Source organism: Phoenix dactylifera, chromosome 13 (assembly GCF_009389715.1).
Source record: "Phoenix dactylifera cultivar Barhee BC4 chromosome 13, palm_55x_up_171113_PBpolish2nd_filt_p, whole genome shotgun sequence".
NCBI lineage: Eukaryota > Viridiplantae > Streptophyta > Magnoliopsida > Arecales > Arecaceae > Phoenix > Phoenix dactylifera.
Genome location: NC_052404.1, coordinates 12,563,949 through 12,590,519, shown reverse-complemented (window position 1 = coordinate 12,590,519; position 26,571 = coordinate 12,563,949). Strand labels below are relative to the sequence as shown.

The following is a 26,571-nucleotide window of genomic DNA, read 5'->3' as shown; positions in this document are numbered from 1 at the left end:
GTGGTTTGCGCCGGCTCACGGTGATCCGGGGCTGACTCTGCCTCAGAAAGTTGGGGTCTCCGATCGAAACCTTCTCCCGGCAACTCCCTCCGGGGAGAAGCTCGTTCTCCGTTGTTGGCTCTAGAAGAGCCATGCAAGTTTTGGCTTGGAAAAACCGGGCCGTTGGGGAGACACTCCGGCGGGGCCTGAGCCCGTGGGGGAGCGTAGGTAAGGCTTCATCGCGCCGCAGACTCTGAACGGCGGCGACCAGGGCCTGGACTTGCTGTACCAAGGCGTCAAACTGTTCCGGCTGGACCTGAGGAACTGGGTCAGCCGGAGTTGGAGAATTCTGGACAGAGTGTCCAGGGCTTTGCGGGGGACGCCGGGAGATGTTAGAGGCTCCCTTACTTCTCAACTTCATGACTGCTACTCGGGCCCTTCCTCTAGCGCCAACTGTTGCTGGAAATTGGACCCGAGGGCAATCTTCGGTCGAGGAAAGGGAGCGGCGAGTTCTCACGGCGGGGCGGCGGTCCGTCGGCGAGCGGCGTCCTCCGTCTGGGGCGGTCGGAGAGAAGGGACGGCTGGCCCACGCGGCGAGGCGGCGATCCGTCAGCTGGCGGCGTCCTCCGTCTGAGTGCCTGCACACGAGCCGGTGGCCGGGTTTTCCGGCGCCGGCCCTCCGACGCTCAAGTCAGGGAGGGGGCAAGTAGTGTAGAAAGGAGATGAACAGTGTCTGTAGAGTGCTTCAATCTTTTTCAACCCCCTCCTGAGAGGCCAAGGCTCCCTTTTATAGGCGGGGGTCGGTTTACCTGCGATGTAACAGGGCGAAGCCGTAGTACGGCTCGGCATGTCATTCGGGTCGGCGCACGGTCAGGCGAATCATTGCACTGATGTCGGCGGTGAGGGCGTCGTACAGCTCGAACTAGCACGCTATCAGGCGAATTATTGCATTGGTGTCGGAGGTATGGCCGAGGTCGGAGACTTATCATAGTTGACTAGACTCTGCTGGGCTGATTTGCCGTGGAGAGCTGAGAGTCCGTAGATGACAGGAGCCATGCGCATTTATTGTGGAGTAAGCCGGAGATCCGCATTTATTGTGGAGTAAGCCGGAGATCCGCATTTATTGTGGAGTAAGCCGGAGATCCGCATTTATTGTGGAGTAAGCCGGAGAGTTACAGCGACCATGCGCAATAAATGCCAGAGGGGCGTCAGGGTATGGTCCTCGGCCAGACCTTAGAGGCGCACGGCCGTAGTAGGTGGCTGACAAGAGTAGACCTCGAACATCGGGGTTTTTCTTAGGTCGGAGGTCTCGAGGTCGGGCGTTCCGAAGTCGGACGCCGACTTCGGCCGTCCGGGGTCGGAAGTTGTACGGCTTCTTAGGGGCATTTATGTCATTTGGGAAAAAATCTTATTCCCCCCAACAGATATCATAAGCTTAAAAATAATTTAGGCTGCAGATTTTGTCTTACCAGATAACCAATTTTTGCCATTTTTTTATAAAAAAATATCTTAGATATAATCAAAGATGGTACATAGTTACCTACCATTCTAAGTTATTCAACTAAATTATTTATCTGAGCCATATAGAGAGTAATCCAACCAAGACCTCTTTATTTTCTTTTGCATGTCCCCAATATTTCACTTACCGGTCCCCGGTTTCCTGCTCTTGGCGTTTAAACTTTAAAGCAGCACAAGCGGTACAGCTATCGGATGTCCCCAGTCTTTCACTTACCGGTCCCCGGTTTCCAGTTCGTACCGTTTAAAGCAACACAAGCGGTACAACTATCGGGCGGACCGGGCCTCGGAATCCGCGGACCGACGGGAAACTCGGGCGCTCCTCTCAAGTCTCAAGCAAAAGATCTGCGGCCGCAGCTCTGCCGCACAGAAGCAGACGGTAAAAAAAAAAAAAAAAAAAAAAAAACCCTCAACGACGACCAAGGTGTGCTAAGCTGCAGCAGTCAACAAAACAAAAATAAATAAATAAATAAAAAGCTACGGTCTCTTTTTCTCTCCGCTAAGCTCTCGCTTCTCAGCCACAGCAGGTCTGGAAGCAGACGACGTCACCCCTCCCCTAGCACCGTCATAAACCCCCCCACTGTACCCGCCCCGTAAGGGGCAAAACCAATCTGAACGAAAACAAAAAAAACAAAGCCAAGAATAATTATTCCTCAGCAGACCAGTACGAACCCTCGACACGTGGTTAACGATGGCCTTGGTCCATGTAATAATCTTATGTTTTCGAATCATTTTCCGCTTCTCTATCCCCCCAGACCTGGGGTTCTAATCATCGCCATTCACAACATTACCGCGAGATTTGGATTATTGTTATTTCCTCGCCGATTTATTCCCGGATTCGGGTTCGCGATGAAGGTCCCACCACCCTCCAACTCCGGGATCCCACGTGCGACGGCCGCTGCAGTCCGCCCGACGCGACTCCCATATTCTCCACCCAATCACAGATTTAAGCTAAATTAACTAGTGGCGAATCACTATTTATTACATACACTCCGTAATCCTCAAACTAACTTTTAGGGCATGGGAGACAGATTCGAACATGGTTGGGCATATTTGTCAACAGAGGGTGTATGTTTAACAATTCGACCCCTTATAATTAAGTCCCGCCCCCTTATTTCCCTTCGCTATCGCTTTCGCTTTCGCTTTCGTGTCTTCATCTTCCTCCTCTCTCTTTCTTGGTTGCCCCTCCGGGTGGAAAGAAGGAAAGAGACCTGTAGTTGTTATTAATAAAGAAAAAACGAAAAAAAGAAAACCGTTACCCAGTCCAGGGGAAGAGCTGAGGTGAAGAAGATGTCGTCGGCGGCGGAGCGATTCGCCGTCGTCGGAAGAGGAAAGGCGCAGCTGCAGCAACAGCATCCGATGTACCACGTGCCCCAACACAGCCGGAGGGAGAAGCTCCGTTTCCCGTCGGAGGACTCTCCTCCACCCATTTCGCTACCCTCACTCCACGATCCCAGCACCGCTTGGCCGCTCTACCCCGCCGATACCGTCACTTCCTTCCTTCTGGCCTCTTCCTCCTCTTCCTCGTCGTCTTCCTCTACCTGTTACTCTCAAAACCCTAACTACAGCATCGCTTCCAGTTCCCATTTCTCTGGCCACCACAACACTCTCTCGCTCCCAGCGCACCACCACCGCCAGATCTCCAACCAGGGCTTCTCTCTGTCCCTCTCTTCTTCTGCCTCCAGTCCTCCACCTCCTGCACGCCACCAGTTCGGTGTAGGTCCGCTCGGGCCCTTCACGGGCTACGCCACGGTTTTAAACCGCTCCAGCTTCCTGGAGCCTGCTCGACAACTTCTCGAGGAAATTTGCGATTTCGGCCGTAGGGCAGTAACAGCAGCAGGAGGAAGCGGTGCTGGTGACATGCTTCTAGATGCCGATCCACGGGAGCCATCGCCGATGGATCATCGGATGCAGGTGAACGAGGACGGCCGGATCTCGGCTAGGGAGCAGCAGTGGAAGAAGTCCAGGCTTATCTCCATGCTTGATGAGGTGAGCCCCATAAACTCGACTTCTTGGACCGTTCGCTTCTCTTTTTTCTTTTTCTGTTTCTCTTTTCTTTCTTTCTCTCTCTCTCTTTTTTTTTGACTGCGATGAAAAGACTTTGTGAGAACTTGTTTCAATTATTCCTTTTGGAGCCGAGATCCTCTTTCTGGGACCTCTTCGATGCTGCTAGTTTCTCGAGGCGTGTTGCTGTGCTAAAAGCTAAAAATATCGCGATGTTCTTTCATGTCAAAGATTTTGAACGCAACGTACAGCTGGTGGGATCTTGGTACTGCACGAGATCATGGTCATGTCATCTATTCATCACCGCTGTTGCTGGGTTTATTGGATGGTGATCTTGATTATTTAGGAAACAGCGAAGATCCATGATTAGTAACATATGCACTCGATTAGCCACCATGCATCTTTTCAATTGAGGAGATATCCTTTCATCGCTTGGAAGTTTTGATTGTTAGATTCTAGGGTTTACTTGGTTCTCCTGAATTAATGCATCATTCTAGTGTAGATCATGGCGGTAAGCTAGGCTTACTAGTTAATCAGCTGGAAGATGCCATGGCAGATAATGGCTAAATGCTTTGGATTTTGGTAAACATGTTGCTAAAAAATTAAATCGAGCGTGAATATTAGAAGTTGACCACGATTTTGAGAAAAGAAATGATGACATGCAAAAAGATCGCAACATTAGATCGTGTAAGAAAATAAATGGTGGTAGAGCCTTTGAGACGAGCAAGACTCTTAAAATTTGGGGTTGAAGGTCCGACTCTAAATGTGGTGTTTCTATGAGGTTAAGGATTGTCTCTGATGGAGTTTGAACTTATAAATCTTAAGATCACAGTTCATTGGCTCATCCACTAACCAAGGTGTGCTGTCATCATTGAGTTGGGTGCTGCTTCCAAGGGGATATCTAACATGATGACATATTGTGTTTTGCGACATTATTTTCACCAAGATGAGACTCGGTTGTTGATATGCAGGAATGCATTCTCCAATCTCCAGAGTTTAAATATTTTTTGGGAGGAAATCGACAGAGTTCCAAAGATTAGTCTTAGCTACACTAGTTATGCCAATCTGACATTTCATTTAAGAGACCAAACGATTTTCTCATGGTTAAGGTAGTGAAAGACGGAGAGAGGAAACTAGCTTTGCACAGGCCAGCCTTTTACTAAGAAGATTAGCTCATACATGTATTACAGAAGCTGCACAGGTAAATCTTCAGATTCATTAAAACTATGATGTTGAGTTACTTTAGAAAATCTTGCCTTTATACTCGCACTGTTTATGCACAATGGAGAAACTAGGGTGCTACTGGCAGTTATCAAGATAAGTAATAAAATACACACTGAGAGATTGTGAAGATAACATATTGTTTGCGTAGTTCACAAAGCTGTCCATGAGTCTATAAAGGATGTCAAATTATCTCGTTTTCTTTTCTCCCATTGAATGATTTGACAATCTTTGTTAGTGCCATGATAGTGAAACCCTACGTGGTTCCCAGTTGATATTGTCAGAAATAGCTAAGCTTTATAAAACATGATGTCCAAGTATTTGCCAGAAGGACCACATGCACCTGTCTTCCAGCTTAGCTGGACGAGAGCTTATACTGTTATCAAATTAAAAGAGATGTCAGCAAATCAGGAATATTTACAATTTTGCTTCATCCTCTAAGATATTTGATATTTCTCATGGTCAAAGAAAAGAACTCTTGGCAGCTTGCATCTGCCACTGCAAATAAAAGTAAGTGGATTTGGTATTCTAATAGTAAGAGATAACGTAATGATTAATCTTGCCTGCTGTGAGAATTCTTCATGCTTCCGTCAAATGCTTGTTTTTTGCGAATTTACATACTATTACATTTCATTTTGAGAGGTATTCTGATCACGAGTCAAGCTGTCCTCGGCCATTTTAAAATTGAATTATGAAATAGTTATAACAAGTAGTTTTAGGATTTATTGATGTTTTGCTTGTCATTGCCACATTAAACAGTATGATGAATGTTCAGTATTAGCTAGTATGAAAATAATAGTGAATTAGGGGTATGCTTCTTTTTTTTTTTTAATATCTCTATCACGAAAATTTGTCTCATAGAATTTGTAGCAGTTTGGTAGGCTTTCTAAATGTTGTGATGTTCATGGTCTTGTTGTTGATGGTGTAATGATCAAAAACTCCCTTTCAAACTGCAGTTAGTAGTAGTCTGCAACTCCTATGTATTCTAGACTCCATGACAGGACTAAGCTTATCTTTTTGACAAGTTTGTGATTTTGTGAACCCTCTCTAATTGTTGCTTTAATTTTAACTAAGGCAAGTTCTGGCACAAGACAGCCTGCATGGACTTTCATAAAGGCCTCTGTTTAGGGTACAGCTTATATGCCAAAGTGTGAGACTAGAATGCTATCCAAGGCTGCAGTTACTTTTGGACTCTTAAATTGTTCTCCTTTATTCTTGTGTTTGACCTTTCCTAGGTCGTCTGCTCTGGACATGAAGTCATTGCGCATAGGTTTTTCTAATTAATGTTATATAGATTTGCTTTCAAAATCCCTATTGGAATTGTAATAGGTTTTACAAATTTGTTGATTTAATTTGCTTTTGCTTTAGTAGTGTTCTTTTTTGAGCAATTGTTTTTTGAGCAAATGCTGTAGTAGTATTCTTTGTTCACTTGATGACTTACTGTAATAACTTCTGGAGCCAATGCAACATATCTTATTCGGCCTTGTTCTTATATTTCCTTCTTTTCCTAATTTTATCTCCATTGATGTCTGTGTAGGTCTATAGAAGGTATAAGCAATACTATCAGCAGGTGCAAGCTGTCACCACGTCTTTTGAATCTGTAGCTGGCTTAAGTACCACTGCCCCTTATGCCTCCATGGCCCTCAATGCAATGTCAAGCCACTTCAGACGTCTCAGAGTTATGATTTCTAATCAGCTTCATCACACAAACAAGATTATTGGAAAAGAAGGTCTCAGTAGGGAAGGAGCTCCAAGCTTCGGGCTCATTAACAATGGTGCTTGTCTTCAACGAACAGTAAACAACTCAGGTACCTTTGGCCAGCTGCATATTTGGCGACCTCAGAGAGGACTTCCTGAATATGCGGTGTCTGTCCTACGTGCTTGGCTATTTGAACATTTCTTGCACCCGTAAGTGGCTTTCCCTTCAAATTTGCTTTGGCTTTATGGCTGGTCATGTAAGTTGGAGCCTTGGAGGTGGTATTGACATTCACTTCCTGGAGGCAATTTTCCCTGTCTATTCGTCATGGCTAAATGTATTCATGATTTATGAGCCAAACTCTTTTAGTGCCTGACATAGACCCAGCAGCTAGGCTGAAAAGTCATTTTCTTTGTCATCCCTACTTCTGAGATGTCGCTAATAAAATAGAACAAAAACTGAAAAGAGAAAATCTACCCTCTGACTTTTGGAATCAGAGTTTTTATTAGCAGAAGGCCGTTGACTGTATCGTTCACACTTTGGCTTATCTGATATTAGCAAAATGTGGTGGCTTTTAACCTATTTGCTGGCATCACACTTTACTTTATGTCCATATGACTAAAGCATGTCTCACTGTCCAAGCCACTAATAGTTTATATGATAAAGGAATGGTGTAAAACATTACTGCTGGGAACCTGCCGTGGGCTTATCTTTGCAAGATAAACTGATGGATAGTTTTATCTGATATTCTATTTTTTCGCCATGTGCTTGTCTCTGCAAGCGAGACTGATGGATAGTTTTATCTGATATTCAATCTTTTGCAGATATCCTACCGATGCTGACAAGCAGATGTTGTCTAAACAAACGGGTCTCACAAGAAATCAGGTAAATAAACTTCTTTCTTGCTTGTTAATCACTTCATGGAAAATAATAGGCTGCACCCTCTAGGTGTATGTGTTCTCTATGATGTCTATAAGGGCATTGCTCTTTAAATCTTTACACTTTTCTCTTTTTTCCCCCTTTTTAAATCTTAAGTTTGGTGGAACTTTTCCACAGTAGTAATGCTTGTTTCTCTCTTTACTCCCCTGGATGATCTAATGAATTCTTTTTCATGCAATATTTTACTACATCCATTCAAGCAGGTTTCAAACTGGTTTATTAATGCTAGGGTAAGACTCTGGAAACCAATGGTTGAAGAGATACACTCTCTTGAGATGCAACAATTGCATAAAGTTTCAGCTGGTGATAAAAGCCACGTCACCAATGAGCAATCTCAGCTACCATCACCTTCTACTGCTGCTTCCTGTAACTCTCGACCAGCTCAAAGTGCCAACAGCCCAAAGAATGAACACCCAACAACCAAATGCATTCAAGATGATCTCACTCAGATACCCAATCATACCCAAGAGCCATGTAACTTTGTATATGATGTTGTACCTGGTCATCAGCATATTGGATTTGGTTTGGATGTTGCTGCTGGAGGAACTTCAGGTGTTTCACTTACTCTTGGTCTCCACCAAGCCAGCGGGGTTTGCCTGGCAGAGCCTCTTCCGTTGAATGTCATTAATTGTTTTGGTCTTGAAGAGTGCAATGATGTTTATGTAATGGGTGCATTTGATGGGCAAGAGTGGCAGTTTGGAAAGAACCTAGGTGGACAGTTCTTTCATGATTTTGTTGGATGAAAGTGCTTGTGTGAAATCAGCTCAGCCAGTAGAATGGAGCAGAAAACCCTTTTTTTTCGAAAATACCAACATAGGCTACCAAAATACTCATCGGGGATAGAAGTAACTCTAATTCTTCAGGCATGGTTGCAGAAGATTATAGCCATCATGAATCATAAGGTATGCTATTTTATGTTTAAGCTTCCTATTTAAATGTGATGGGTCATTTTTTATAAAGCTATAGATCACAAACTTTTGATGGTTATTTGCAAGCAGTGAAGACTAAGCATGGTAAAGCATGTTGTACTGTTTATAGTCCCATCGAGAAAAAGGAAGAATTTTCTCAATCCACTCGGCTTGAGCATCTCAAAAAGATGTAGAAAAAACATAGAAAATTTAGGGAAAGTAAGGTCTACACTTTTTTTTTATTAATGAATTAAAAATTGAGGAACATAGTCTTTATTTATAATAATGAGATCTGTTTGAGTATAATTCGGATTGGATTTTTTCTCTACTTTGAATAGGACTAGCTTTTCTAAAATAGACATGGCTAATAGAAATAAATATAAAAAAAATAAAATTCTACAGAAAGTAGATCGACTTCTATATCGACTGTCTTCTGTTGGTTTACCTAATTTTTTCCTAATTATTAAATACGTTCGGTCAAAAAAAAATTTGAAGAGAAAATTTTCAGTTTTGACCGGCTCATTTCAAGGTCTAAATGATGGAATTTGAGCAAAATCGCTAGCTATGCACCCTTTACGAGGTAGAGTCACATTATGAAGACCGAAAAGTTATCCATTTTTTTTAAAAACAATGATTATTTTAATCTGGTTCTGTTGTATGGCTAAGTTATGATCCTTGGAAGTTTGACATGTGATTCCCCCTCTTGATTTGGTGTATCTTATTTCCGGATCCTGCCCAATCCAGCCTATAGTATATATTAGTTATAGTGGTCCACATGAATCTCACACATCAGTTTATTAAAATCGTTTCTATTTGAAGGGTTGGGAGAATCTATTTTGTATATATTTGGTGTCCTTGAGTTTTGACCAATTTTTTCTTCTTTCAATGTCCTTATATTTTCCCATAGATGGATATTCAGGACTATCTTATCCAACAAGAAGTCAAACTTGTTTCTCAATTTTTTTTAATGAAAAAAATGTTTAGCATTCTTTATTGAACTTAGCTTTCATGGCCATGCATCGACTGCATCGCTAATTTTTGCTTTTCTCTACAGGATATGGCAGGAATGTAGGTCGATCTCCACTTCAGAAAATTGTAAGTTTATTTATGATGCATTTCTACTTTTGTAAAGTTTGCACTTGTATGTCACATTAATCTTGCTAAGCATGCAAGATTTTTTTTTCCTCTTCTTTTTGAGCAAAATGTTGGAAAAATCCAACTAATTATATGTTAAGCAAGTTTATGTTTAGGATGGCTGGCTGTTTAGGAGGTGATTCTGGGTCCTTAACGGGTCGGTGTCCCGGGGATTCAAGGCAGCTTTTTCGTTTTTGGCAGTCTCTGTCCAATCTATACCAGTCTTGGATGGATTCCAGGAGGATGGCTATAGTTTGCACTCAATCCTGTATCAAATGGATCATTGGGCATCGAAGTACTTAAAACTTTTGTGAAGTCAAAAGCGTTGGGTTGAGCATTTTTGACCTCTGTTTGGTGTCGTTTAATTCGATTTATTGGGGGCATGGCGCTCTATGTGCGATTGGATTGGATGGTGGTATTTTAAGCGGTGCAGGAGAGGCTTGATATCCGGGACTGGTGAAGCAGGGTTACCATATTGGGACAGAGATTCAGTGGCCAACATTTTTACGTCTTGGCAATGTCATGTACCGTGTGTGCAGAATAATTGCCTTCCTGAAGATGACATGAACTGTAAGATATATCATAGGCTTGGCATTTGATGTATAACTCCTCTGGTTTTAGTCTTTTTGATGGGTCTTGGTGTCTCTGTTAAACAGTAATCATGTTATCTTAGTATTAGATGGGAAGATATCTTGCCAAACTCCCAACCTGTACGAACCTAGGTGCAGGTATAGCGGCGCCATTTTGGAGACCACTAACTCTCGCTCTCCCTCTCGTATATATATATATATATACATACATACACGCGTAGAGTGGGTGCACAGCAAATCATTTTTGTGTTTTCTAACTACGTTTCACCTTTTCTTTAGAAATAATACGTGGATGAAGGGTAAAGAACATGGCAGACTGAAGAGGCTTCTCGTCATGGCAGGCACGCTGGTTTAGAACCTTAGGAAATGCAAGAAATTTTCTAGAGAAGATAGACAATGCGTTTAAATTATTTTTTTACGATACATTGTTAAAGGTCTAATGATGCAGATTAACAGGGCCTGAGCATGTTGCCCATTTTCCTGCGGCTCGGTCATTAAGCCCTAGCCAACTGTCACAACGTGTGACACACTGATCGGACATTTGCATGACAGTTGTATGGCCAGCAGAGCAGTGTCACGTTTATTCCTTTTTTTTTCTCTTTTTGACAGATTTTGGGCCTCGCAGCCTTACCGTTTGGAGATTTAGCTTGGGCCACCTGTATAAAATTGACAACCGGATTGGTTCTGGGCTGCTGCCGTATCGCACAGAGAAGAGCTTCGGCTCTTGCAAATCATGCTCCGCCACGTGTGCGGTTGAAGATTAGGAATATTCCAAAAACCCGAACCGGAGGCGGATGTTCCCTCCCATGTGCTTCTTGATCCCGCAGTCGGTTTGACGTGTTAGGGTTTCGCATTCCCGTGTTCGTCTCGCGGACTCTTTATCTCCACCGTCCGATTCAACGAAACCCAACCTTACTCCCTCCCACTTCCCCGCTTTCTTGCTTCAAATATCCTCATAACCGGCATAGCAGCGTGGTCTATCCATCTTCCTTTCTGAATTATTCTTTTCTTTTTCCGAAAAAAAAAAGAAGCCCTCGAATCCGGCATACAACGGAACCTATTTAGGTCTTTCTAGGGTTTGAATTCGATTTGGCGGTTGGTGGGGCTGGTGTCCGTGGATGTCGGAGCTGCTTGGGCTCGTTTCTAGGGTTTCCGAGGGTACGTTCTCGTATATACCATAATCCAGGGTGAGGCGATGCAGACGGAGGCGCGGGTCGGGGTGGTGGTGGAGGGCGGAGGGCAGAGGGCTCTCGCCTCCGGCCACGAAGCCGCCGTTGACGGTGGGGTCCGCCGGTTCTCCGCCGCGCACCACCAGCGGAACCGGCAGCAGGGCCTGCAGCAGCAGCCGCATATCGGGACGGTGGCGCATCTCCTCGCTGGAGGGGTCGCCGGAGCGATCAGCAAGACCTGCACGGCTCCCCTCGCTCGCCTCACCATCCTCTTCCAGGTAGGTTATCACTTTCCCCCTCTTTTACTATGCTACAATGGAGGGATTTTTCGCCTTTTTTTGTTAATAATTTCGTATGCTCTCAACCTTCTCTTCTTAGGGGGAAAACTGGTGCTCTTGAAATTTCTCGTATAGGTATAAGCGCGAACTGATTCGACTTATTGAATATTTTGATTCATGGGATCATCTTCGGGGGGTTCTGAATATTATCTAGCGCACATGGTTTGTCCCAGCTTATAATGTTAGTTCTCTGTCGTGCTGTCCAGGCTTTTCTTAATTGGAAAGGCACTAAAGTTGCTTTTTTCTCTATATCGAGCCCCCCCAAAAATGGGATGGTATGAATATCCATAGCTACGCGAGTGCCTGATTGTAAACCCTGGTAAGTTGTGTTGCTGATCAAGTGGGATCCTGAAACTCAGAGGTGCCTAGTCAAAATGAGCCATGAACTTCCTCGATCTCTAATGATTGTTATTAGCAACAAATGGAGTTGGAATGGCCCAGACTCTTGTGTTGCATGTCTAATACATAATAGGAATATAGCAGGGTATACGAATATTGTGAACAATTCAAGACTCCAATTCATATGAAGATGCATCTGGCTTAAAGCAAGTATTGGTCACTTATTTGGAAAATGAGAAATGAAAGTCTCCTTGCTTGGGAGTTACCAATCCATGATAATATGCCGCAACTATTGTCATTCCATCTTCTATTTCCACAGTCCATTTACTAGTATGCTAGTGGTGGACAATTGCAGGGCATATAAGAGAGTTCGGATGGCTGTTGTAGACTTGGGCATATCTGATGCTTGTGTGAGGAAGCATGGAAGGCTGTGATTCCCTATAATAAGATAGCCTGTTCTTTGCAATCATTAGCTTAAAATTTAGACCTCAATATTAATTGTTAAACTTATCTTACAGATTCTTTCGATAATGGGTCTTTACAGTTTGCTTAACTGTTAAACATCTGGTGGTTTGGATATAATTTACTCTAAATTGAGCACTAGGATCGCATGTTATGGACATAGTGATGCATTTTCTAGAAGGCCTGTGAAGAGGAAGATCTTAGGCTGATCATGTTTTCTTTTTTTTAATCTCCATTCTTCTACTTCCAATTGTCCAATTTCTCTTCTGTCATTATGTATAGGCCCATAACTTTGTGGTTTATTCTCAGATAAGCTGTATTGGTTGGTGTCATAGATGTAGAATCCAGTCTTTTAGTCTTTCACTGCATCAAACCTGTTCTCTTATCTCAGCAACTAGTTCTGTGGCATTTTGTTATGTAGGTGCAAGGCATGCATTCTGATGTTGCAACTCTAAGCAAGGCTAGCATATGGCGTGAGGCTTCCCGTATTGTTTATGAGGAAGGGTTTAGAGCATTCTGGAAGGGAAATTTGGTTACTATTGCTCACCGCTTACCTTATTCCTCGATTAGCTTTTATGCTTATGAACGCTACAAGCATGTAAGTATGAAAATTTGCTGGAGTGTTATACATTGGCCTGTCAGCTAACTGGATGTTGTGGTTTCTAATTCTATCCTCATGATCTGTTCTTTTTTTTTCTTCAGTTTCTACAGTTAATTCCCGGGCTAGATAGACATAGAGAGTATGCTAGTGCAGATGTATGTGTGCGATTAATAGGTGGTGGTTTGGCAGGCATTACAGCTGCATCTATGACCTACCCATTGGACCTTGTGAGGACGCGTCTTGCTGCTCAGGTAATCTGACCATTCTTACAAGTCAAATAGCCATCCATCAATTAGTTTCAACTTTAGCAATTTGAAGTTATAAGTTCTTAGTTTTCCAGATATAAATTGGACAAAAAATTTGGCCTATTGGTCTCTCTTCAAGGGTTTGAATTAAGGTCCGCTAAACCGGTAGGGCGTGCCCGTTCATGAACCGGCATGCCTAATTTTTTTTTGTAGTTTTCAAAAAAATTTAATTGGTAAACACTATTTTTGAACTTTTTCAATGAATTTAAGTCTAATTTGATTTTTTTTGATATTTTTTGATGTTTCTATGATTCCGGTTTAACCTTGATGATGCATCATATTGATTTAAAATGATACAAATCATAAAATAAATAACATAAAATATTTTCAAATTAAGTAGTGATGTAAAAATTAAAAAAATAATATAATCAATTACATACATTTAAAATTCAACATACATATCGATATCTAAAATTAGGTCAAGTGGCGATGCCTCTCATTAGATATTCGGAACATCTTCATAGTCAGGAGGTACATTAGCCCACCTCTCTAACCAAGCGGCGTTGTAGTCTTGTACATTCATTCTCATACTATAAAGAACGCGCGCCGAGTTATAAGCACTCTCGCATCTCTCGCTAAAGCTCTAGTTTTGAGAGATGTCCTTTGGCTGATAATACGGCTGTGGAGGGACCTATTCGAATATGCCGACAGCAAAATCCAACTCGTAAGATGCTTCACGCTATGTAGGATAGTAGTCACCAGAAAATGCCTTAAACACACAATATCTATATCCGTATCCGTATGAGTCATAGATTCTCTGTGGCTGCAGATAATGGGATTCAATATATGACTTGAAACCTGATACGTGTATGGATCCTACTTCACGTGCGAGGTCATGTGCAGTTGCATTATGTCCTCCTAAATGACCTTGAGGGGTTCGTATCCTATATACAATCATATCCTCGTGGGTTCTACCAGATCGTGCACTGTGGTCCCTATTCTGTTTAGTATGCATAAACTGAAATTTATCAGTGAATCGAAGACTACCCTACGACTGTGTCTCATAAACAGTGGTCCTTGTCCTTCACTCTCTTCCTGGTTGGCAGATCCATGACCATCAGAACTGTCATTGTTGCTGCTCTTCGTCTCTGAATCTGAGTGTACTAACTCCTCCACACTCTCCATTAGGACTGTAGGTGTCTTTTATTTTTCTTTTTTGGTATGCTGGGCAACTGCCTTCTTACCATTCGTGCTTCTCTCTGCTTGAAAGAATGTATGTTGCCTTCCTGATCGAGTCGACCGGATAGCGTAGTGGCCTCGTTTAAGCATCTCTCGATTAAATCTTTGAGAGAATGTCTCAGACAAGGAGTCATGTGGTGACTAGCTCTTCTGTGGCTGATCAGCTGGAAGAACACTGTGGCTGGTTAGCGTGTACATCGTCTATACATTTACAACATATAAAAAAATCAAGCCAAGTCAAATTTTGGCATGATTTTTTCTTATTTTGCAATTTTTGAGCTATTTTTTAAAGCCTCTCTCCCCATCTCAAAAAAAAGAAGGGAAGAAGATAGGAGAGAGGAAGTACACCTTATTTAGCCTTGGATCTTCCTTCTGATAGCCTGAATCGGTATTGTTTGTGGATTTTTTTGGAAAGGGGAAGCGGCGGAGCCGCTTTCAAATTGCGTTTGGAAGGCCCGATAAACTTATGCATTTACTGCTATAGAGTACTCTTTCCATTGTTTTCATTTGGATGAAGTTTTATTTAAGAATTTGATGACTTGGCCTTGATAGTAGTTGCACAAGTATGTAGCAGTCATTACATGAATCATGGACCATTATCATTGGACTTGCAGTCACTTAATACATGTAGCTTTCATCTAGAAGTTACAATTCTTATTTGTATTTTTGGAACATATTCTTTGCTCCTATTCACATGAATGATGGATTGCCTTTTGTATTGAGTTATCCATTTGTTTTGTAAGCCCTCTATGGCTCATTTCCTTTTTTGAAAAAAGAAAAATCTAATGGATGTATGCCATCATCATATTGCTGTCGTTCCACTTCATGCCCACTTTTTAATTATAGAAGCAGTTTATGCGTGTTTCTAAAAATATATTAGAGTCATTACTTTGTCTATTTTTTGGTAGTTCGATTCTCTTCAAATCACTATTTCCATCTCTGCATCTCAACGTGATTTGGTCTGAGTTTATTCTTCTAGCTGTTAGTATCTTCAACTCTCTCTCTCTCCCCCTCTCTCTCTCTCTCTCTCTCTCTCTCCCCTTTTGTTCTAACAGCCATGAGATATGCATTCATCTGCAAACTTGGAATTTATCTTGCAAAAGCATGTTATTATAACCAATAAATCTCATTCCCAGCAATCATGGTCAGTAGGTGTCGAGGTGATACTAATTCTTCTCCATTAATTTCTCTTAAATTTGCATTCTTGTTCGATGCAAGCCATTTCAAATGCTTATCCATGGTTTCCTATCTATATCACCACTCTTTGTTTCTCAAACATAGATTGTGCACCTAATGTTAGGGCCCGAGTAGGCTCCAGTGCTTATGCCATTTTATTCACTAATCGAGTTGCTTACTATGCATTGGCTGACTGTTGGTGAAGATTGGTTCATTGAAAAGGAAAATTGTGTGAAAAAAGAAAAAAAATGATGAAGAATAATGTTAATAATCGAAACACCTATGTTTGACATGATTCATCATATTATGATAAGCAATACTTTGAATTGGTATTCCAATGTTCCTCTCATAATAACAGAATTTTTCAATTGCATTCTTGAATCACTGGATAAAAATAACGAATGAAGACAGTGAGCATGTATATACATCTGCGGTGTTAGATGTCTTGTAACAATGAAAAAATAACCCAGGCTATGAAAGTATGAGGTGGATGCCCCTCTTTGGCTCCATGTAGCGTAAGTATAACATGAGCTCATTATTTTAATTGGTTTCAATTATTGTTCTAAGTGCCTTGAATAACCAAGTATTTGTTGCAATATTTTCAACCTCCATCAATTGATAAAATACATAAGTTAGGTTTTTAATGTTTTGACTAGTTCATTAGCTTTTTCTTATCATTGCCAAGGCATAAATATCTTCACCATTGCGGGACTTTGTGTGTTATTAATGTGTTATGTAGTTTGTAGGTTGTTATTTGGAGCAGGAATTGCAGATAATTTTGATACATTATGGATTTGTGTGATTTGAAATTCTGCAGACAAAAACTATATATTACAGAGGCATTTCACATGCACTCTATGCCATCTGCAGAGATGAGGGTGCAAAAGGGTTATATAAGGGCCTCGGAGCAACATTACTGGTAAAATTGTCCTTGCTATTTACTTCAGCTGCGGCTATAGTGTTTTTTATTTATTTTGGGTTGACTTTGACCATTAGTTACCTGCAAGGGGTTGGACCTAGTATGGCAATCAGCTTTTCATAAACATTTTGGGTTGACTTTGACCATTGGTTACCTGCAGGGGGTTGGACCTAGTATAGCAATCAGCTTTTCTGTTTATGAAACATTGAGATCCCAGTGGCAACTACAAAGGTGATGGGCATGCACTTTGATTAAATAAAATTTGGAGCTTTGTGTGCTATGCAATTTTATTCTTTTCATTGCCTGATTATTATTAATATGCGGATTTTGATTCTTTGAAATCAGGCCACATGACAATGCAGTCCTTGTTAACTTGGCTTGTGGAAGTCTTTCTGGCGTCGCATCATCAACAGGCAAGTAATTGGCAACTTGACAAGATGAAATCTACAGCTTGAATATGACATAAGTGGACCTTACAAATACATTTGTGGATTATGTTTCTTTGTTCCCTTTTGTATGTAGTAGTCTGTTGATTTTTGCATTTGTTCAGTGTGAAATTATGTTACTTTAAAATACCTATTTCTTGAGATGTTGCTTTGATGAATGTGGGTTTGGTCCCCTCCAAAGTGGACTTGGGAGGCTTTGAGATTCACAAGTGCCCTCCCTCACAAGCTAAGAAGAAGCATGGATACTTCAAATCACATGGCTTATTCATATCATATGCATATCAGATGCCAATACTTGTTGAATACTTCTTGGATATATATCTGATCCTTGTGTTAAGTACCATATTTTACATTTTTTTTTTAAAAAAACCAGATACTTCCTGGATACACTCAAGATACTTTTTAATACCTTCAAAAATGAGAGGGAGGGTGTTTTCTTTATTTTTTTTTTAATGTTAACTTTTTAAATGGATGGTTAATTTTGGAGTCTACGATGTTATTATTTGAATATGAAGTATGTGTTGGGGTCTATGGATTTGAATGATGATTTAATCATAAACTTGTAAAAGTTGATGCCATCATATTTGATAGCCTATTGTGTTTGTGTATGCATTTTTTTTACACACATATGTATATCTGTATATATATGTATATATGTGTGTATATGTGTGTGTATATATATATATATATATATATATATATATATATATATATATATATATATATATATATATATATATATATATATATATATATATATGTATATGTGTGTGTGTGTGTATTCATTGACGTATCTTGGCCAGATCGTCCTGCATTTTCAAGATTTATTGTATTGACGAATCCATGTCATGTTGTAATTTTTATCTTGTATCCATGTCTATGCTTCATAGCTCACATGTTTGCTATACACTCCATATCACGTCATGGTATCTCTTAAGTCTTCTGCGTATGGCAGGTAGACCAGAAGTGCAATCTCAGTTTCAACTGTGTAGATACCTAAACCATATCCAGCATTTATTTTCCTCTAATACATTGTCGAATACAAAATGTATCAAGTTTAATTTTATTAAGGGGAATTTAGTTTTCTTACATGGCACTAACAGGGTTCTAGATCAACAAGTGTTGAAGAACAAAAGTGATAGAGAAGAAGTGGAGAGATGCATTGAGGACTTGATAATGAGAGACATTGTAGTCCTAATAAATTAATATGCAAGGAAAGCCATTACATGCAGATAAAATACTAATATCCTGTTAATTTGATTGTAATTAAAGTTGTTTTTTCTGGCTCAACTAGTTAAGCCCAGTTGCAATGTAGAAGGCCAACCGCATAAAAGTAGAAAATATAGCCTTAAAATTCGAGATCTGAATACATGAGGCACATGATATGGACCACTGTTAATACTTGCTTGGGCTAGAGCTTATGTATCACTATATATCTACAAAACATGCAATGTATGTAAATACTCAGATCGGAAGATATGTGGTAATGCATGTACCAAATATTAGAATCTAGGGTATGTACCACATGCTTTTGAGGAGAGGGTAGATGCTAGGTCTCCTAGACCATGGGCATTTGAGATGAGGGAGACACTTCTCTGATCTCCTATGAAAGCCACGCTTGATCCGATCGAGGAGAAAAAAGATTTTCTTTAACCCGCTCAACTTGAATCTCTCAAAAGAAAACTAGAAAAAGAAGAATCTCGAAAGTAGGGCTTATGTCCCCTTTTCTTTCATTAATCCTTCAAAAAAATGAGGTATATAGCCTCTATTTATAATATAAGGTCCGTCCTAACATAATTTGGGTCGGATTCCTCTTCATAATTCTAGGACTCTTTTTTTTTAAATAGACATTTCTAGTAAAAAAAATAAAAATTAAGGATATAGATTTCTACTTCTACATTAACTTTGCCTTCTGTTGCTTCGCCGAATTTTTATCGGATGGAGAGCTACGCTCGGTCAAAATCTTATCTGTAAAAGAAACTTTCGGTTTGACCAGCCTGTTTCGGGGTCTAACAGTGGAATTACATCCCAATTTAACCTCTTAGTTGTAGATCTCGAAAAGATACACAATTTCAAAAAAAAAAATCTAAATCGGGCATTGTTATAACCAAATTATGGCCTTCGGAAGTTTGGCTGCGACTCGGCTTTCTGATGCGATGGATTTTGCTCTTGAACCCTGTTTAACCCCACATGTAGTAGCCAAAGTGGTCTGCATTGAGTTTGGTGATCCTCGTGGATCAATGTTTGTGGCCACATAACTCACGAAGGGGATTCAGAATGTAGCTTCTGATTTTTTTCAGCCATGAACAAAGTATAAAATGGGATGGAATATTTCCTCAACATCAGCCATCAAGTTTTCTTTGCCCTTTCTCCCTCTTATAATAGAAATGTTGCTATTTTTTTCTTTATTATTGCATACTCTTGCCCGACTATTCCTTTATTTGATAAGAATCAGTTTCGTAGTTGCCAGAATTGGTAGCAGGTGTAGGTGCAGGAAAGTGGATATTTTAAAAACACTTTTGCTAAGGGCACTTTTGGAGAAGCCGGTACAGGTTCGAGATTCCGAGAAGGTCCCAAACCAAGTGTGTTACCCTAGTATAAGATCCCATATACTAAGATCATCATGTCTACGAACATTGGCATCCGTGGACCATAGAGTGCTATGCTGGGTCTCTCTTATTATAATTGACAGATGATAGGCCAAGTTGAAATGATATGTTCTACAAATTGCTAGCCTAACTCACATGATCATGGTCTGTCGTACCACCCCAAATCGTCCGATATAAGTGGCACAAGCCCCGTACAGCCCTGTACCAAGGCGTACCACTCTGTATCGAGATGTATCGAGGTGCGTACCGGCATGTACCGAGATGTACCAACCTGTATCTAGACATACCGAGATAAAACTTGAGAAAAATGGTTAGAAAGCTATTTTGGTACAGAAGTGTATCGTACCATACCAAACCGAACCGATAAGGTATCGATATAGTATCTGGTACCGAGATTGCGGACCTTGCACATGATCATATACAGAAATTTCTGCATTTTCGAACCTTGATCTGATTTTGGTGTCCTCTCTCAGATTATTAAGAAGATCACAAACCAGTTGCTAGCCTGACTGCAAGATCATGTTGCATCGCAAAATATCTGTTTTAACTTCATTCCAACATAGTTATATGCATGTTTGTCCGTCAGTTCATGAAATTCAACTTCTACTTCAGCCACACTTTGACTACCTTTTGCAGCCATTGGACAGGTCATTATCAAGCTCTCTTTTATGCTGCGTGTTCTATTTGAGCATTATGCAACTTTTTGGATAATGCATTCTCTATATAGATGTTTATCTAAAGCTCATTGGATTTGCTAGTGTCCTTTTGACATCATCCATGCAGAGAGAGGGGGAGAGAGAGAGAGAGAGATCCTTGACTTTTGAATCAGTTTGATGTAGTTTGTGAATTTTACATGAGATTTGAGACATCCATGACATAGAATCTATTTTTATGGTGCATTTGAGTGCTAAAATATATGTTTTGCTGATTCTATTGTTCTAATCCATCCGCTGATTGGAGTGTTGTTCTACTGTCGGCATTGACGATTCTTGGCATTCCATAACTATATAAATGGTTTATGAAATTATGAGATCAATGATAATTGCAAGTTAGTATGCAGGATGGCGATTGCAGCTGTGCATGCTCCTACTGCAAAAATTAGATTTTTTGTCGCTCAAGTTTGGCATGTGGAATGCTGACTCGTCTACTATTTTGCAGTGACATTTCCATTGGATCTTGTGAGGAGGAGGATGCAATTGGAAGGTGCAGCTGGGAGGGCTCGTGTTTATAACTCAGGTCTTTTTGGGACATTCAGGCACATAGTTCACGCTGAAGGCATTCGAGGCTTGTATAGAGGCATTCTGCCAGAGTACTGCAAAGTTGTTCCCAGTGTTGGCATTGTTTTCATGACTTACGAGATACTCAAGTCATTCCTGTCAGGCACACCAGATGATGACTAGTGCTGGCAACTTTCTAATATGCTGCATATCTTGATCTTTGATTTCTGCCATTGACACACATAATTGAGTTCTTATTAGAGATGATGAGTATGTGGTACTCCTTGGGAATCACGTGGTAGTAAGTTTTGCAATTACTGCCATGAAAAAGGTTTTCATTTCGTGTATAGATATATAATTATTTCATGCGTAAGTCAAGACATGTAACTGCTATACAACTTACATTTGCTGCTTGCGATCATTTTCTCATCAAAATGTATTTTCCATATTTTTTTAACTTTGAGAAAAAAATATTTAGTTCTTCTTTCAACTCTTCCTGTTGATATTGTCATGGTGTAAATGGGATCTGACTTTACTGAAAAAAGAATTGTTGAGTATTTAGGAATTCTGGAAATTCTACTTCTTTGGAGCATTTAGTAGACTAACACCTGTATCCTGCTAGTTGTTATAGTTTCAGGAAATTACTAGCTTCAATACCAGAAAGAATGTAGCGGAAGATATTGAAGAGGCTCTTTTCTGGCAATAGATTATTCATATGTAGCAAAGTTGTCTTTCACAGCTTGGATAGCTACCTCTAAAGGGATCTAAATCTTTTAAAAAACTGTTATAGTTTCAGCTGATGGACTCAATTCTCTATTTTGATCCTCAGAGGAGAGGCAGGAGTAAACAAATTCCTGTGTGCAAGTGATAATTAACTGCAAGATGATCTTGCCATACAGAGACAGTAACAGCTGCCCCACCAATTAGGAGCAGTTTCTATCCATCGATTGTATTGGCTTACTGTCAAACTTATGATTCAAATTGGCACGCTGAAGTTCTAATTCTTGACATCCTCACCTCAGAAAATCCTGTTTGATAAGCAGTGATATAAAGATGGAAGCCATTCTGGGGAGGGGGACCTGTTTGAAGATTGAGTAATCATAAAGAATGTGCTAGTTGTCTCTGTTCACACGATTAAATAAAGCTGATTCTTGATGCTTGTGGACATACTTTAAAATTGCCTTGTTTGGCTATACATTTAAGTATTGTTTTCGGCACTTTAGCTATTGTGATTTCATTCTGACTGGTTGGGTTGCTGGTTACTGATCAACCTATTTCAGAACCAGTTCAATTCCCTTTGCTTATCCTAATTATCATGATCATGTTCTGGTTGTTGGGGTTACTAATTATTTGTTCAATCTGTTTTCTGACCAATTCGGTCTGCTTTGTGTCATCATACTTGCAGTCAGCCTTTATAATTTTGTCTTTCCCATTTGAGTTTTGAAATGGAAGAAAAAAACAGCAGGCACATGATATGTTCTATCTATACCGCACTGGTACTGGTGAAGATCAGCCCTGTGTTATGTATTCATGTTTCAGATTATCTGAATGCTATGAAGCTTGTGTTTGAAGGCCCGAAATTATTGTTAGCTTGTACAGGATAATCTTGCTTAGATGCTGTGATATCTTGAAAGGTAATATGTACCGAGTCAAGAGCCACAGCCAAGACATGCACTATTCTTAATATTTAGTCTATCTGCGGCAGGCCTATGCAATTCAGTCTAGTCTTCCATCAGCCCTACGAAAGGGACCGCGCACGGATTTGGAAACCAACAGGATTGAGTGATATTTTTGTGCCGGTGCTCCGTGGCCGACTAGGCTGGTCTGTTCGTATAATGACTTGCTGAGGTTACAAAAGTGGAAGGGCAAGAAAATGCAGTCCGGCAACTCGAGCATGCTCTCTTCTTGACGCCTCTACTCAGTTTGTTCCTATAAAAAAAATAAATTGTTTGAGATGCTAATCCATCATTTAATGGAGTGGGATGAAAAATAGAATCTTAGCTAGTCTATGCTTCTCTGGATGATTTCTTAGCGGTGGCTATAGAATCTTTATTGTAACCACCGGACCTTGGAAATTAAAAGTAGAGGTGTAAGTGGATCGGATAATATCCGTTTGGATCTATGTTCGAATACAAATCTATTAGAATATGGATAAAAATTTGAGCGGATGATATCCGTTCGGATTTATGTTCGTATTTGAATCTATTAGAGTGTGAATAGAAATTTAAGCATCCGACTAATATCTGTATTTGTATCCATATCCGCCAAAGAAAAATAGATTCTATTTGTAACCCTATTTAATCTTATGTGGCACTCATGAACTTTTAAAAAAAAAATAAATGGTGATGTTAACATGCTATTAACTTGATTTATCATCCACTTAGTAATATCTTTAATTACCTGATTTATATCCAGACTTTTGGTATCCGCATCTGTTTAAAACACAAATATGGATATGAATTTTTGGATCCGACTAACATTCATATCCATATCTGTATTTATCAAATAAAATAAAGATGGATATGTATATACTAGTATTTGATCCGTCTCTGCTTCAATTTCTGCCCTAATCGAAAGAGCAATGTGGCCTCACCACTACAGTTGGAATTGGACCTCCAGCTATTTTCCTTTCCTTGTATCCTCCCAACATCCATGGAGAGTGAGCAGAGGAACGGCCAAAAGTTGTTCCCTATCTTCATCTGTATGAAGCCTGCTTTTCATCTCATCTACTTGGTTCCGCTATCAAGGACCAATACTTTACCCTGACAAATTAAGTGGTCCGGAGATTGGGACAGATGGATCCCGTAATTGAGAAGCAATAGTATTGCTGCCGAAAACACGGAGAAGCAAATGCCCTCGTGGGCAGATACAGAGGAAGGAAAGAAATAAAAAAAAAAGCTGCTAGTGCCTGTGGGCACTTGGAACTCTTTTGCCTGAGCTCATGGATTGTGAAGGTGGGCACTTGGAATCGCACTTTGGGCAGTTCCTCCAACAAACCACTCGAGATTTGAAGCCATCAACGCACCTTCTCCCGAAGCAGCGTTTGATGGCAAGTGGGCCTAGACTTCATGCCCTGTCATCCATTCTTTGAGTGACTCGACCTGTCCAAAAGATGGTGGAGATAAATTTAGAAACCAGGAGATTGCTTTCAGAAGTCCAATAGGGTACCTCTACCTTTAACAATCAAAGATTACCATCCTACCAAAAACAAATCAAATATTACAAAAAAATAACAGTAAAAAATTACAGGAAAGATTTCGAGCTACCAAGGAAATACTTCTATGTTTTTGATGAATGGCACAGTTAGTAAGGTCTGGTTTTCTTTCTCAATTTTGCAAAGTCGCTTTCTTCTTCTTCTTTTTCTTCTTTTCTGTTTTGAGAGAGAGAGAGGGACAGAGGGAGGGTGATTGAGAGAGCAAGTTGTACTCATTTTTATTGAGAGCGAAGAGGCTTGGAAGAACGAAGAAGACCAAGGCCAAGCGCTTGGCGTTCATGGTTAAGGTGCCGAGGCCAAGCACTGCTATCCTCCAAGACTCGCGGAACACTACAAAATTTAACGCGCAATATGGTGAGTGGGACAAAGAGACTAAAAGGTACAAGCGCACCCATTTTGATATAATTTTATTCTCGCCTCGCACCGCACCTCGAATCAATATATCCAACTTGATTAATATGTCAAGCCACATGAAAAATCACTAAAATTTTGAATTTTAGAATGATTTTTTTTTTTTTTTTTTTTTTTTTTTTTTTGTGTCTCTGATGAACCTTTAGAACCTAAAATTACAAGTGTGGAACACGTAAAAGTACAGAACGAGAAAACCAGAGTACGAGGATAAAAAAGCTATTACAAATATGAACAACTTCTTTATCTTCAGGCAAATCACCGATGCAAATGCCAAAAGATGAGTGAAGTCAGACATTTGAGCAAACTAGCCTCGTGGTGAAGTCCGTCAGCCTCCGAGCGGCTTCCGAATGGAATCGATATAAGAACTCCAACAAACTAATCCCGTCGCTATTAAAATGAATAAAGCAATTCCAAGTTAATTAATGAAACAACAAATGCTTTAATAGATAAACAGAAGCCAGCCTACAAAAAGAAGGGGCAAAGGCTTCACAGTACAACCAAATTATTCATGTTAGAAATCAACAAGCAAAAATTTCCATCCAAAAAGAAAAAAAAAATAAAAGAAAAGTGGTAACTGAAACATTCACGAACCGTCCCCAGAAAATGTTCAGGTTGTGGCAAATGGCAAGTCAGAACGGACAGGAAATGAGTGACTGCCGGGATATCATCGACATTTCAAATGCATTATATTGTTTTCTATGATACAAGGAACAATACATATATACATGAGACTTCTATATGCGAGGATCGATGTCAATATATGTTTAGTCCTGTATCAGTTATGTGCTGAATAAATCTTGAATATTTACGTAGGATCAAAAAATCTAAATAATACTTTTTGGCTAGATTTTTTTTACAATAGATTATAAATTATTAAATGGTATCAGAACAGATCTGATCTACAAACTATATGAACTAAGAGATATTGCAGTACATGCCTATTTAGGTTGATCATAAGCCGATCGTAATAAGTATATTTAGATTTATGATAGTTGTAATTGGATTAAATGAATTTAGATTCTTAGTCTAACACATATGCCAGGCATAATGAGGAACATGTATATAGTCCTGTATCGGCCATGAACCGGTAGATCTTGAATATTTATATAGAGCCAAAAAAATATAGATAATATTTTTTAGCTAGTTTTTTTGAAGAGGCCCTGACCTATAGAAAATATAGTGTTCAAGCACATCTATGAGAACTAGTATATATATATATATATATATATATTTGTTCCTTGTATCTGAAAGCCTACTGTGCAATCAAAATGAATAAAGATGTTCTACAAAAAGTTATCCATCATTGCCTTGCATAATTTGAAGGTATCCTATGTCGCTTTACCTCAAGGGTCATGTTTGTCTCGGTCATCTTAAACACATCAACATGACCTCTTTAATCAATTAAAAAAATTATACATTTTTGTTACATATAAAATGACTAGGGTCTCATTTTGAGGGATCTCTATGCATAAGGCCGGCGGCTTCCTCAATTGTGGGTTGCGGATCTCTCAAGGAGCCAACACTCAGTCAAGAGTAAGGCAAACCATGTCCAGTCTCATTATTCATATTAAATTTAAGCTTTCCAATAATATTTATTATAATTGGGTTTTCTAACGTTCTTTCTCGCTGTCTAGACAACTACTATTGGGGTGCATTTAGTTTATGGTTGGAATCAAAATTAAAATAGAAATTATTTGAAAAGATAATCAGAATGACTATATTTCCTCGTATATTCAGTTCATAATTAGAATTAGAATCAGGATCAAAATGATATTTAAATATTAGAAAAAAGTTGGAATTAAATTTTGAAGTATTGGTATAATTTTTATTTTTCTCTAAAATTGGAATAGCAATGGAATTCTTCCGGACCAAATAGTTAAAATAGAAATTATTTTCATACTTGTTTGAGAGCCCAATCCTTCTCAACCAAATATATAAACATTAGTTTCTCATGCCATTTCTAATATTATGTAAATATTGCCCTTAGTTATCTTTATCACCTGTGATTTGACTGGCCCTGTCCTTCATTTATTTATCTATCTATTTATTTGGATTTGTGATCGGTGTGACTGCGGGTGCCATGGTAATTTCCTGGCTTGGCTGCACGGATTAGGTTTGGTCGGGAAAGAAGGTACGTACGGCTTGCAAACCCACGGTCTGGATCCGACGGCTCACGTTCAACCTCGTTTGATCAGATTAA

The 26,571-nt window shown here is 39.9% G+C and overlaps 2 protein-coding genes across 3 annotated transcripts; both read left to right on the top strand.

Moving 5' to 3' along the window:
• The first annotated feature begins 2,479 nt into the window (after positions 1–2,479).
• On the top strand, positions 2,480–10,082 carry LOC103722546 (BEL1-like homeodomain protein 9). 2 transcript variants are annotated; one of them, XM_008813141.4, is made up of 6 exons: positions 2,480–3,483; positions 6,257–6,627; positions 7,240–7,300; positions 7,558–8,256; positions 9,317–9,357; positions 9,598–10,082. In XM_008813141.4, the coding sequence occupies exons 1-4, from the start codon at positions 2,785–2,787 to the stop codon at positions 8,095–8,097; spliced, it is 1,671 nt and encodes a 556-aa protein (XP_008811363.2). In that variant the 5' UTR covers positions 2,480–2,784; the 3' UTR covers positions 8,098–8,256; positions 9,317–9,357; positions 9,598–10,082. The 2 variants fall into 2 exon arrangements, with proteins under 2 accessions (XP_008811363.2, XP_008811362.2); XM_008813140.4 differs by having other exon boundaries at positions 9,513–10,082.
• Positions 10,083–10,620: 538 nt separating this feature from the next.
• On the top strand, positions 10,621–21,320 carry LOC103722545 (mitochondrial substrate carrier family protein B-like). Its single transcript, XM_008813139.4, has 7 exons — positions 10,621–11,433; positions 12,716–12,892; positions 12,997–13,146; positions 16,373–16,474; positions 16,635–16,705; positions 16,820–16,887; positions 20,688–21,320. Exons 1-7 carry the CDS (start codon positions 11,182–11,184, stop codon positions 20,927–20,929), a joined length of 1,062 nt encoding a protein of 353 aa, XP_008811361.2. The 5' UTR covers positions 10,621–11,181; the 3' UTR covers positions 20,930–21,320.
• Positions 21,321–26,571: the final 5,251 nt, after the last annotated feature.

Bases quoted from the DNA above. Each gene is read 5' to 3' on its own strand.
- LOC103722546 (XM_008813141.4), top strand. From the start codon at position 2,785: ATGTCGTCGGCGGCGGAGCGATTCGCCGTCGTCGGAAGAGGAAAGGCG. The intron at 6,628-7,239 runs GTAAGTGGCTTT...AATCTTTTGCAG, and splicing joins TTTGAACATTTCTTGCACCC to ATATCCTACCGATGCTGACA. The intron at 7,301-7,557 runs GTAAATAAACTT...CCATTCAAGCAG, and splicing joins CGGGTCTCACAAGAAATCAG to GTTTCAAACTGGTTTATTAA.
- LOC103722545 (XM_008813139.4), top strand. From the start codon at position 11,182: ATGCAGACGGAGGCGCGGGTCGGGGTGGTGGTGGAGGGCGGAGGGCAG. The intron at 11,434-12,715 runs GTAGGTTATCAC...TTTGTTATGTAG, and splicing joins GCCTCACCATCCTCTTCCAG to GTGCAAGGCATGCATTCTGA. The intron at 16,888-20,687 runs GCAAGTAATTGG...ACTATTTTGCAG, and splicing joins TGGCGTCGCATCATCAACAG to TGACATTTCCATTGGATCTT.